At 42.1% G+C, this 12662-nt stretch overlaps 1 protein-coding gene across 1 annotated transcript; it reads left to right on the forward strand.

The window, feature by feature from the left end:
- The first annotated feature begins 380 nt into the window (after positions 1–380).
- purg (purine-rich element binding protein G) lies at positions 381–2157 on the forward strand. The gene has a single exon (XM_034547013.1). It carries the CDS (start codon positions 960–962, stop codon positions 2007–2009), a length of 1050 nt encoding a protein of 349 aa, XP_034402904.1. The 5' UTR covers positions 381–959; the 3' UTR covers positions 2010–2157.
- Positions 2158–12662: the final 10505 nt, after the last annotated feature.

The following is a 12662-nucleotide window of genomic DNA, read 5'->3' on the forward strand; positions in this document are numbered from 1 at the left end:
AGACGGGTTTCTGACACTAACAATGGCCAGAACAAATGACTTCTGGGTCACAGTGACCATGTGTGTCAGTGTTTGGGGCAGATCAAACACCGGTTTAGAGCCACACGTCACCTCACTATTGTTTCAGGAGATGATGCACTTTTTTAACAAATCACATGTTTCCAAACAGATGGCACACATGGAATATGGCTTTAGGGGCAGTTATTACCTGTCGCCAAGGGTTACAGTCATCTCTACATTATGTAATATTGTTTGATCTGTGTAGATTTCATTATTCGACTTGAATATAATCATAATCATCATCATGATCATAATTGTCAATAATGATCATGATGTGATTAGTGTATTATGATGCACACATTCTTAATTACTGGATATTACATTTTAAATAACTAGGCTATATAGAGTTGCTTTCAAAGTCATAATTACGAGACTATAAGCGAACCATTTGATCTGAACTCCTTTTAAATCCCGGTCCACCATGAAGGGCTGCGCGTATGATCTGAGGCATCTTTTCCTCATGAATCAGAATATGTGCGGATCGAGCTCGATGCAGCTGAAGCTGAGTGTGTGAGAACCACCGTGTCTCTTTAACTGAGGTATCCTCAGGACGGGGAGGGGGTGGATGGGTTCATCGGGTTCATGTAGTATTGGACGCCGCCTCCTCCCATTCCAGGTCGGCTGCTTCCCTGGGTGCCTCGGTGAAAGGGGGTCGCTGTGAGCCAAGTGATGGAAGTTTGCAGTGGAAACGGCTAAACATTCGAGCTTGACCTTTCCTTCGGGACACGGAGAGTCGATCAGCTGGTGACTCCAGACGAGCTGCCATTTTTTTTAGGTCATTCGAGGCATCCGGCTAACTTGTGTGTGTGAAAAGAAGCTGCTGTATTCTCTGCTGTCGGTCGCCCATTGGGATGGGGAGATCGCTTTGTCCTGTGCTGTCTGCTGGAGGAATATAAATCATGATGGCTGATGGATGTTGCAGAGGAATGGATAGAGGCAGGGGTAAGATTGCATCCGATTCTTTACCGAGACCCACATATCCACAGCAATATGTCCAGACCGGACCTCCGCAGCAGCAGCAGCCGGGCAGTGACATCCAGGAGTTAGCCACCAAACGCGTCGACATCCAGAAGAAGCGCTTCTACCTGGATGTCAAGCAGAGCGTGCGCGGGCGCTTCCTGAAAATAGCCGAGGTGTGGATCGGAAGAGGCCGCCACGACAACATCAGGAAGAGCAAGCTGACGCTGTCCATGTCGATGGCTCCTGCGCTCCGCTACTGCCTGGGAGACTTCATCGATTACTACGCCCGCATCGGGCTGCGGGGGGGCCTCGCGCCTCCGCAGCCCGAGGAGCACGGCGGCAGCGGCAGCAACGGCCAGGGCCGTGCGCACGACTCCCGCAGGAGGGCGCCGGAGCAGCACGCGGGGCCGTCTCCCACCGGCTCCGCGGTGTCCGACGATCATGCCCACCGCGTCCTCAAGAGCGAATTGATCGAGAGAGACAACAGAAAGTACTACCTGGACCTGAAGGAGAACCAGAGGGGTCGGTTCCTCCGCATTCGGCAGACTGTCAGCAAGGGACACGGCACCATGGGCTACTACGGCCAGGGCATCGAGCAGACCATCGTGCTGCCCGCGCAGGGGCTCATCGAGTTCAGAGACGCGCTGTCGCAGCTGATCGAAGACTACGGCGACGAGGAGAGCGATGACCGCGGCCGAACCGCCGGGTCCCGGAACCACGACGACAACCCGGAGCTCCCAGAGGCTGCGTCGTTCCGCGTGGATAACAAGAGGTTTTACTTTGACGTCGGCTCCAACCGGTACGGTATCTTTTTAAAGATCAGCGAGGTGCGGCAGCCGTACAGGAACACCATCACGGTCCCCCTGAAAGCCTGGTCCCGGTTCGGAGAAAACTTCATCAGGTACGAAGAGGAGATGCGGCGGATTTTCTCCTGTCACAAAGAGAAGAGAATGGACGCGCGGCAGGACAGCGAGGAGCAGGAGGACTGACCTTGGCAGTAGGCTTTGCTTCATGCATGTGTTTTAGGGACCGTGTTAATGAGATGTCCAGACGCCCTAAATACCCCCTGACACCGTCTGTGTCCATGCAGCAGCCAGGGTCCACCAAGGGCTGGTACCGCTCACCAATAACCTGCCAAGAATGCCTACATCTGTTTCAGTGGTAACAATATATATATATATATATATATATATATATATATATATATATATATATATATATATATATATATATGGATGGATATATGTCATTCTCAGTGCTATCTAATGCACTTTAGCCAGGGCCAACCCAAGCCTATTGACCCTGAGCCCCCCCCCCCCCATCCCTTAACTTGAAGAGCATGCTATAAATTACAGCATTGTGCTATAAATTACAGCATTGTGTTAGATATGAGTTGCATTGAAAGGTCACATTCGAGTTAGTAGGAATGTGACGCATGCTAATTAATCCACTTGAATAATTGAGCACATTGGTAGTTTTAGGATGTGCACATGTGCACCTGTCGACCACGGCTGCTCGCGGACAGTTCAATTGTATCTGAATATGTGTCCGGTATTCTGGAAAAAGAAAAATAGAACAAATTTGTTATAGCAATTATTTTCATTTTTTCAAAGGAACAGAAGACCTCACATACATTGGCTTGTTGGGGGGGGGGGGGGGGGGGGGGGGGGGCACTGAGCCCCAAGCAAGAATTTGCTGTAAGTGCAACACACGCTGGCTGCATCGACCGACATTGTGGGCTCACACAGAAAAGACCAGACACGTGTCCACATGCACCACGCTGCCGGTGTGTGTTGCACTACGAGTGTGTAGTTCATTTAAGAATTATTACTATTACAGTTACCACATTTTTAATAATACTGCAGAACGCACACACACACACACACACACACACACACACACACACACACACACACAGCAAGGTGTTGTCATGTAGAGGTTTTCACATAAAAAATTAGCGGCTTTTGCGTTTGTTTTAAAAAAACGCAACAATTGAAGAACGTGCACGTGACCAGACCAGATAGAATACCAAGCAGTGATGTAGCAACATGCCGAGCTGCCGCTTGCCTCTGCAGCATCGAGACGAAGGCAGAAGAGAACGTGCCGTAGAGCCCGGCCTAAAACAAGAACCAGGACTGGTTTTTGACAGCCTTTAGTCTGGACGTGCTCGTGACAACACTGCCTCCTGTGCTCTGTTCTGCTGTCAGCGGGAAAAGCACCAAACAGTTCGCGATGGTTAACAAAGTTTGTAAAAGAGAAAAAAATGAATCCAAACATTTATTAGCAGTGGTAGATCTCTGTATGAATATATCTTTGAAAATATGTCTCCTCTCACCACGCAACAACCCAGTTGCGGACAATTGTGTTGTTGCCACATTATTTACAAGGTGTTGGTAATTCTAGCCCGAGAGGCCAGGTTTACACACTCTGTTTGTTAAAGGTATTTTACACAAGATATGAGCACCTCGTCTTCAGTGGCCTTCACTGCTGTGCACAGTCATGTTATTCATGACAGGAAACATACCTGAAGCTCCCAGTAACACCAGTACACACACTGCAGAAACAAGCAGCTGAAACACATCCATCCTAGACAAGGCATCGAGCTGGAGGCCGACCTAAACTGGTTCTGCACTGAAACTTGGAGAAACATAAATTTTGTTTTTACTCCATTTGTGCATCATCTTTCACCACGTTTCTTTTTCCACACGAGTTGTAATCAGTTCACCAAAGAGCCATTTCCTTCTCAGATTTGTTTATTCTTGGTTTTCTTTCTTTTTGCGGCATATATATATATATATATATATATATATATATATATATATATGCATATATATATATATATTTATTTTCTATCCTGTTAATCCTCTTATGAGCCCTGAGATTTATCTCACAACCCCACTGACTGAGACAGGCCAAGTCCCTGTTGCCTTTAAAACTCTAGTGGATACTTGAAGCATTGAGAATTATATTTCATATAATGTTTCTACATGCCCCTTTGACTCACTGCTAATATTATTTTAAGATGACACACTATTAGATATCTTTCTTATGTCATACATCACACTAGCTCCAAGGTCTTACTGCTTAATGTCTGGCTAAATAATGGATTTGATTCTGGAATATGTGGTGCCATAGAAATGTGTTCATGCTGTTTCTGTTTGTCGTATAAAGTGGTCTCTGGGCCTCTGTGTTTTCAACATGAGAGGTGATTTTAGAAACCAGACTTGTTTCCTTGATGCCAGCGAACGCCTCGCTGCTCATTGGTACCCCGGGCAGAGAAACAAGTGGTAGCTCCAACGGGCCTTTCAGTGCTCGTCTCTGCTGAACCCTGTATTTGACCTCTCCCCACTATTTACTCATCGTGATGCAGTTATTCTAAAGTGTCCACGTCTTACTTGTTGATTGGTATGTGAGTCCCTAAAAGAATCCATGAAGTGCTGCCTCTCCACGAGAGCTTGAAAGAGCTCACAGGTTTGCTGTACATTGAGCTCTGTGTTGTGTTGAGCTGGTCACCAATGACAAAGAACCCGATTCAGACTCTGATGATTGCCTTGGATCAGTACAAGGTGGGTCAGGGTCTTCCGTAAGATCATTCTGTCAGCAGCATCAAGGGCTCACATCCTTTTTCTGATGTAGTACTAGGCATCATACTTCAACTCGGACCGGGTTGGTTAACCTAATGGTTCATTAAGTACAATGTACATATCCAAAGCAAAGACCGTCTTTGCTCTCCTGTTCCTTTGTTCACTGTTAAGCTAACGTCACCCAGACTCAACTCACAGGCATCGGACATTGTGAATGAAAACTGAATTTCTGAGAAAAGAGAAACATAAGAGCAGCAGAGCGGTGAGTATAACATGTGCTCTACATTCTGTGTAGCACTCATTATTATTCATAATTATAACAAGCACATTAGAAATGAGAGAGGGATGCATCAGTAGTAGCACCTCGTAATGATCAAGGCGTGTTTAACATGTCTGGTAAATACAGTAAACACTATTTGAGAATGTGATGGTAGATATTAAATATAGTTGTAGTTGTGATGGAGGGTGTTCGGATGTCTGTCGCAGTGGAATGTGGTCCAGCTCCACCTTCACCCTCCTGGGGAGAGGCTTTAGCACGGCCAGAACTGATTCCAGACCAACTCGACTTGTAATCTTAATGACCATTCCTGACTATCTTTACTGCCATTTCCACATCACCTTATATTATCTTCATTTTGAAGAGATAGTTTGAATAATCAATGCTTTGTTTTATGTTAAATACTTTATAAATGAGACAGAATGCATTTAGGCAGATTTAACAGACTGTACACTCACCTTTCATATCAGATTGAATGGTAGAAATAGATGACAACGTGAACATGCAGACGCCCTCATGTGGTGTAAAGGTGTACTGCAGATAGAAATGCTAAGTCGAAGATATGGAAGAATTTATGGTAAACTATTCGGCGACCCTGATCAAATTTCCTGTGACCCACCTGTGGGTCAGGACCCAGTCTTTGGGAATCTCTGCTTTAAAATATGAGATTAGCATACAGCTAATACAAGCTGGTGTATCCCAGTCCACTTTGAGCTGTCCTGATACACTGAATGAATCCTGAATCCTTTGTAATGTGGTATTATTCTTGTACTGTGCTCCCTTGTGATTGGATACCATTGAGCTGCAGCACTGAGGCTGCAATCGAGCCCTCTTCTACTTATTCATATTAATATTCATATTAGAAATGAAGTTCAAGCAACTACTTATCGAAAGGCAATGTAAAATGTAAAAGTCATAATGTTAGTCCACTTACTGACTCGTCCTTGTCTGAACAGAAGCAAGACAAAGCCCTTTGTTTTAGTGTAACTCTACTGTGTACGGACTCAGTATAATGGCACGTTTAATGGTGTTGAGATGTTGTGGCATAACTGATATTGGTGTCGGAGGAAAGAAAACAGAAACTAGAAAGAAACAGTTCTAAAATATTTGTATTGGTGGCAGCCAGTTCTTGTGATGTCTTTAGGGGCGTTGAAGCACAGGACTAGTTGGGTTTGGTGTCTTTGTTGTCTGGTGTAGGCATGAACCTTAATGATCCCGTGAGTTGTTTTATTTTCATATGAACGGCAAAAGTTATATAAAGCATTGTGGGAGTTTAACTCAAAGCACAATTTATTTTAAAAAAATGACGTGCAATCAGAGTATATATCCGATTCTTTACATTGATTTGATTCAGCATTGATAGCCAGGGAATTTGGCTCAAAGCAAATGTTTTCAAACTTTCCTTAGTCGAGATATTCCTAATTATATTATTATAAAGACGTGATATTTATTTCCCTGAAAGTGGAATGAGAATTCCTTAAAAGGAATAGAGTCGTCTGTCTTTTGTATTCCAAATATCACTCCGAAAAGCACTTTAAATATAAGCTGCACTTTGGTTCTGCTGCTTGCTAATCAGTTGACAGAGGGACCATTTCTATCCATGCCTTTGGTATGAAATGACAATCATGGATCCCTGCATATAGAATCTGATGAGCTGCAGTTAAACACAACTCTTATTATGACCGGTGTCTGTTTTCAACAGCTTCTTATAGCGATGACAGGCTGGAGTTGAACATCCTGCGCATACGCCATATTTAATAGTCATTGTCAGATGTACCGAGACACTAAAGTCTCACTGATTCTTGTGAAATGAGCATGAACATTTGAGGGACAGATTTGTATCGTGTGGACAAACTCGAGCATGAACAGCTTGGCAACAGCTAAGGCTAATGCTTTTTACTCGAAATTACGAACTACAGGTTAAAAAAATATTGGAAAGGTTCAACGTGTCGTCTTCTCCTTGAATTAAAAATTCACAGTTTTTAAGCTCAACGGGGGCTGGCACTCTAAAGCACCGTCCATCTGATCCATGACCAGCTATCAGTAGACGTATGAACTGTAATGTGAGGAGCCTTGGACATTTACACTGCGGCTGAATGGAACAACGTTTATACTACAAAGTGGTTTAACATGAGATTACATTCAGATAAATGTAAACGGTGTTCATTCTGATTGGAGCAAAGAACAGGACATTGTACCTCACATAGAAAAGGTTCAATGTCTTTTTGGTTGGCTGCCAAAATGACAAAACTATGAAAACTATGTTCATCTGGATGAATGCAAAGCTCGCCTGAGAAAACACGATTCCCCCTCTGGAGCTACTGCAGTGAGCAGATGTTTCATGTTAGGACTTTGTGCTCATTTCACAACGCGTCATGAGACCGAGATGAATGAGTTCTCATCTCGGTTGTAGTCTTGTATGCTCCTGTCTTTTCTGTAGAATCAAAATGGAGTACCGGGTGTCGGTGGTGGAGCCCTCATTTCTTAATTGTTGGGAAATGATGTTGCACCGCAGAGCTAAAAAGATTGTTGGGAAGGCTGAGTGAGACTTTGATTATTTGTCTAAAATGTGTGACCCTGACTTATAAGAATAACAAAATGAACCCTCATTCTTCTTTCTCCAAAATCGAAAAAAAAAAAATAGGTAGAAGGACAAAAAAAGTAGTAACATGCTCTGTCTGTATTTCTAACAATGTTAGTCACTTATTTGCGTAATAAAAAGTGGGTATTTAATAAGTTCATATTTGTTATGCTTTTTGTTTCCTCATAGAGAGGCTTTGCGTTTATATCCCACTACCAACAGATCATGTATCCTTCATATTACCCCTGAGCAGCTTCTAGATGGGTTCTGCAGCAACCCTCTGACCCAGAAGACAAACGATAAGATAACATGGATGACACAAAGGATCGAGTGAATCTGTGAACTTCTCAAATGAAAAAGATTTGCCTTTTGCAACACCAACCTTGTGTGCCAGCAGTCAGCATCTTAAAGTGTGCATTCATGTAGAAAAGGAACATGCTAAAAAAACAAAAAAAAGCTTTTTGCAATCAACTGCACGGACAGAAGGGGGGAACAAAATGTGGGCAAACGAGAGAAGATAATGAGCATGGAGCTGAACGTACCTATGTGTTACATTCACTGAACAAAACCACACAAGTTTCAAATATTTTTACAAACATGTCCTGAGACAACTGGAGCATCCTGTCAGCCACAGATTTTCAGGTGCACTTACTTTCAGTTTATCTCTAAATAAATCGCTCATCTGGATTATTGCACTTTCTCCATTTTCATTATAATTGGTGTGAAATGACCTCCTAACGTCCAAGTTAAAAGAATCACAAATGAAGGACCTGTACAGTAAAGCGTTACCGTTTATTTGCATGGCATACTGACACGAATGGAAACTACATCAATCTGAAAACAGGTGATATTTTTAACAATGTAAAGAGGTGGCTTTCTGAATTCGAGCATCGACCACCGTCTGTAGACTTTAAAGGTGGCTGTAAAGACGCTGTCGACTCCTCACTGAGAGAACAGCAGCTCAACATCCAAAGGCGGAAAGATCCGTGAAATCCGTGGAACACAAAGGACCGAAATTGAAGTTGTAACATCGCTTTGACACGTGCAAGACAAATGTTAAGTCAAGGTCCACTAGCTCACTTTGAAGTGCACCCTACAGTGTTGGGATCAATGGAAGACCATGACACGAGTATGAGAGCACAACAAGAAGCAGTGTATTCACACATATTGTCACCACAGCTGCTCTTCCTTTTGACAGATTTGGGGTCATCACTTTGGAGGGATGAATACCATAAATACTAACGGCTGTATGGTCTTTTATGGGCTCAGAGGAATCGAGCCATCCTACATAGCAGGAGGGCAACAGGATGTTGGACTTTGATGAACAACTTGATGAAAAGAAATCTGGACTGTTAGCAAAGATCTAATGTTTCCAACCCTGACGCCTTAACACACCTTTACAAGTTGACTGTATCTTTGCTTATTGCAATTATGTTTTTTTATTTTTAGCAAATGAGAAATTATAAAAAGGTCCAGAAAACTCGTTCTCACCGGATTATTACGATACATTTGGATGATATACTGTGATGAAAATGATCATGGGGTATTCAAAGGAACGAGGTGGGACTCATTGATAACGTGTCTGTGTATATCTGTGGTTGTGCAGGTAGCGTGACGTGAATCTGTGCACGCTGAAGAAGACCTGGTTTTGGAGAGGGAAATATAGACATGTGTTTGGTAAACATTTAAAGACCATCTGAAGTGAATAATGAAAATGTGAAAAGGTGTATATTTACATAAGTGTACTGTAATACATTAGTGTGTCCTATATTCCTGTAGGGTAAGAACAAAAAACAAAGAACTTTTGTACTCTAGCACTTTCTTTAATGTGTACTGTGTTAGTTCATCCTCTACATGTAAAGTACTGTATGAATATTCATTATTTGCCTTGTAATGTTTGAGCGATGCTACGTTTAGAAATGGTAACCAAGCAAACAAAGTTTTTAGAGTGTATGCATGCCAATGGTTGGGTCCCAGTATAATAGGAAACTATATGAAAAATTGGTGCTATGTTATATTATATAAAGGTGCTTTTATGGACCCCAGCTGAATGCATGCAAAGAGGAACCATCAAGAGAAGAAAAAAAGACAAAAGTGATGTCCTACTGCTGTTCTCAAAAGAGTGCTGCCTCCCAAAGATTTTAGAGATTTGGAAATTCCAACTTTCTATTTGTTAAAATGCAGCACGTTAGTATTCCAACTGTAGTGTACGATGCAGAAGTCTGACAACACGTCGGCAGGCGCTGCAAACCTGAGCACACGATGTCTCGTTCAGTATCCTCCAAACATATGTTTAGTGTTTGTTGGCAAGGAGCATTTGAACTGGTGATTGAATCTGCCAGCAGGGAATTATGTCCAACTGAAGACTTAGAAATGGAACGCATAGTAGATGGCAAATATCCTACCTGATCACAAACGGCCAAGTCTAACTGTAAATGTCATCGTTACCAGCATCCACAGCTGTCAGACATACCAGAACTCCAGAACCAGGCTCCAGAACCAGGCTCCAGAACCAGGCTCCAGGCTGAATGTTTGTAGCCCTGAGCCAGGATGATTCGATTTAGAAATGAACCAGTTTGATGAAGGCAACGTAAAAAAACAACATTTTAAGGTGGTTCTGTTTTTAAGAGAATAAAAATGTCATGTCTATTCACAGTTACACTGCCTTTGTGACAAAGGTCTAAAAGATCTATAGACAATCTAATGACATCATTTTGTACTTTTAACTCTTCAGATGTTTATGTGTTTCATTTTAATTTGTCGTGTTGCAGGACAGCAAATATAAATATAGTCTTTGAAGGGTTACAAATGTTTGACTTTGTGCTGTTAGTTGCTGGAAAAGAATTTGTGAAAAGAAAATGCGTATGTTTATTGGTTGTATTGATCATCTTTCTTTTTATGTTTTCATTAAATGTTTTACAGGATTATCAATGTTTTCAATTGTTTTTCATTTCAAGACTCTAGACACATGTTCCTGAGGTGTAAAAAATGTGTAGTGTAAGGAAGCTTCTACTTGATCATGAAATCATAACATAACAATCATAACAATGTTGTCGTCCATGTTTTCAAGATTCAATTCAATTCAGTTTATTTTGTATAGCCCAATATCACAAATTACAAATTTGCCTCAGAGGGCTTTACAATCTGTACACATACGACATCCCTGTCCCAGCACCTCACATCGAATCAGGAAAAACTCCCCAAAAATAACCTTTGACAGGGAAAAAAGGGAAGAAACCTTCAGGAGAGCAACAGAGGAGGATCCTTCTCCCCGGATGGACAGATGCAATAGATGTCATGTGTACAGAATGAACAGCATTTACAAAGTTACATAAACACATTACATGAATATGACAATGTATGAATGGACCTCCAATCCATGAAACAGAAGGAGGTAGAGAGGAGGGGGCGGGGCATCAGCAGGGCCAAGGTGGGAGGCCGGCTCACCAGGCATCAGACACCTCCAGGTCCAATGGACCCTATGAGACGTGAAGTCACAACCACTCCGGGGAGGAAGCAGAGTTAATAAGGTGCAATGGAGAGATGTACATTCATCCATAAGTAGAGAGAGAAGAGGAGATAGGTGCTCAGTGTATCCTAAAACATCCCCCAGCAGCCTATAAGCCTATAGCAGCATATCAAGGGGCTGGACCAGGGCAAACCTGATTCAGCCCTAACTATAAGCACTATTAAAGAGGAAAGTCTTAAGTCTATTCTTGAATGAGGTGACTGTGTCTGCCTCCCGGACTGAAAGTGGAAGCTGGTTCCATAAAAGAGGAGCTTGATCAAGTACCGTTTTAAATATTTTAGGTGCTTTTTATGATTTTGTTAAATTATTTAGAACATGAGTAAGGAAACAGGGAGGGGCAAAGGATACAACAGAAATTATGTTTTTGTCAGAACGTAATGATGAGTCATTAATATGGTTAATTTAATGAAGACATTTCGTGATGCTCTTTGAGATATACAGTAGCTCTCTAGTTTGGTGGTCACACTTAAAGCATAAGTCTGCTGGTATTTCTCTATTCAATTCAATTCTGTTTATTTTGTATCGCGCAAAATCACTAATCACAACTTTGCCTGAGAGGGCTTTACAATCTGTACACATAAGAAATCCCTGAACTTTGACCTCACATCGGATCAGAAACAACTCAATAAGTACAATAGATGTCATGTTTACAGAATGAACAACGTAACAGAGTTATACAACACATTCAATGAATATGACAGAAATTATTCATATGAGAGTAGCAGCAGCGGCAGTGGATATAGTATAATAATAATAATAAAAACAGTAATTGTATTGGTAATAATAATAATAATAATAATGCATTTAATTTATATAGCGCTTTTCATAATACTCAAAGACACTTCACATAATTAAAACATCCTAAAAGCTAAAAAATAAATAAATAAGAATAGCTCAAATACAGGTAAAATAAATAAAACAAATAAATAGGGACTTTGTGGTGTTATTTATGGAGCAGGAGATGGGCTTGTCATTGTTAGAAAAAAAAAAGTCAGGTCTTCATAAGTCCCAGCCCCAAACCTTCACTAAAATATACTCTGGAAGTTCCCTTCTGCCCACTCAACTCCTGAAGCAGACCTTATCAACAGGCTCTTGATCAGCATATTCAGAATCAACAGCCCTTACAATGGACTGTAGCTGCCTGAGAGGAATTTGGGGACCTTAAGTGAAGTTTAAATATGGCCTGTGTGATAACTGAGCGACAGTGGTGGAGCAGGGTTGTCCTTCAATCAGAGGTTTGGCCCGATGTGTCTACAGTGTGAATGTTGTGTAACACCCGTCCCATGTAGCTACATAGTATTAGGTGAATCTGCTAGGTGACGTAGTACTATGGGCAGAGTTTTAAAAGTGACGGCGCTATTACCTGTTCTTATTAATTAATATAATGTTTTTTACAACCGTTGGTCTCTTATTCTGAAAACTGAAATAACTGGCGGTGCCTCCAAATAGAATTAAGGTCAGCATCAATGTTTTGACGCCCAGGATGATACTCGCCAGCCAGCGATGTCCAGTGGCATTAAGCTTAGCTCTGTACAGGTAATCATGAAACTTGTCCACGACTGACCACTTCAGTGCCATAAATTCCAACTGGTGGACAGGCTAGTGTTGTTCAGACACACTAAGTTTCCGGCTTGCAAAGGTTACTGGCCTAAGACCTTCTGGGTACTTCTG

This window comes from Cyclopterus lumpus, chromosome 12, assembly GCF_009769545.1.
Source record: "Cyclopterus lumpus isolate fCycLum1 chromosome 12, fCycLum1.pri, whole genome shotgun sequence".
NCBI lineage: Eukaryota > Metazoa > Chordata > Actinopteri > Perciformes > Cyclopteridae > Cyclopterus > Cyclopterus lumpus.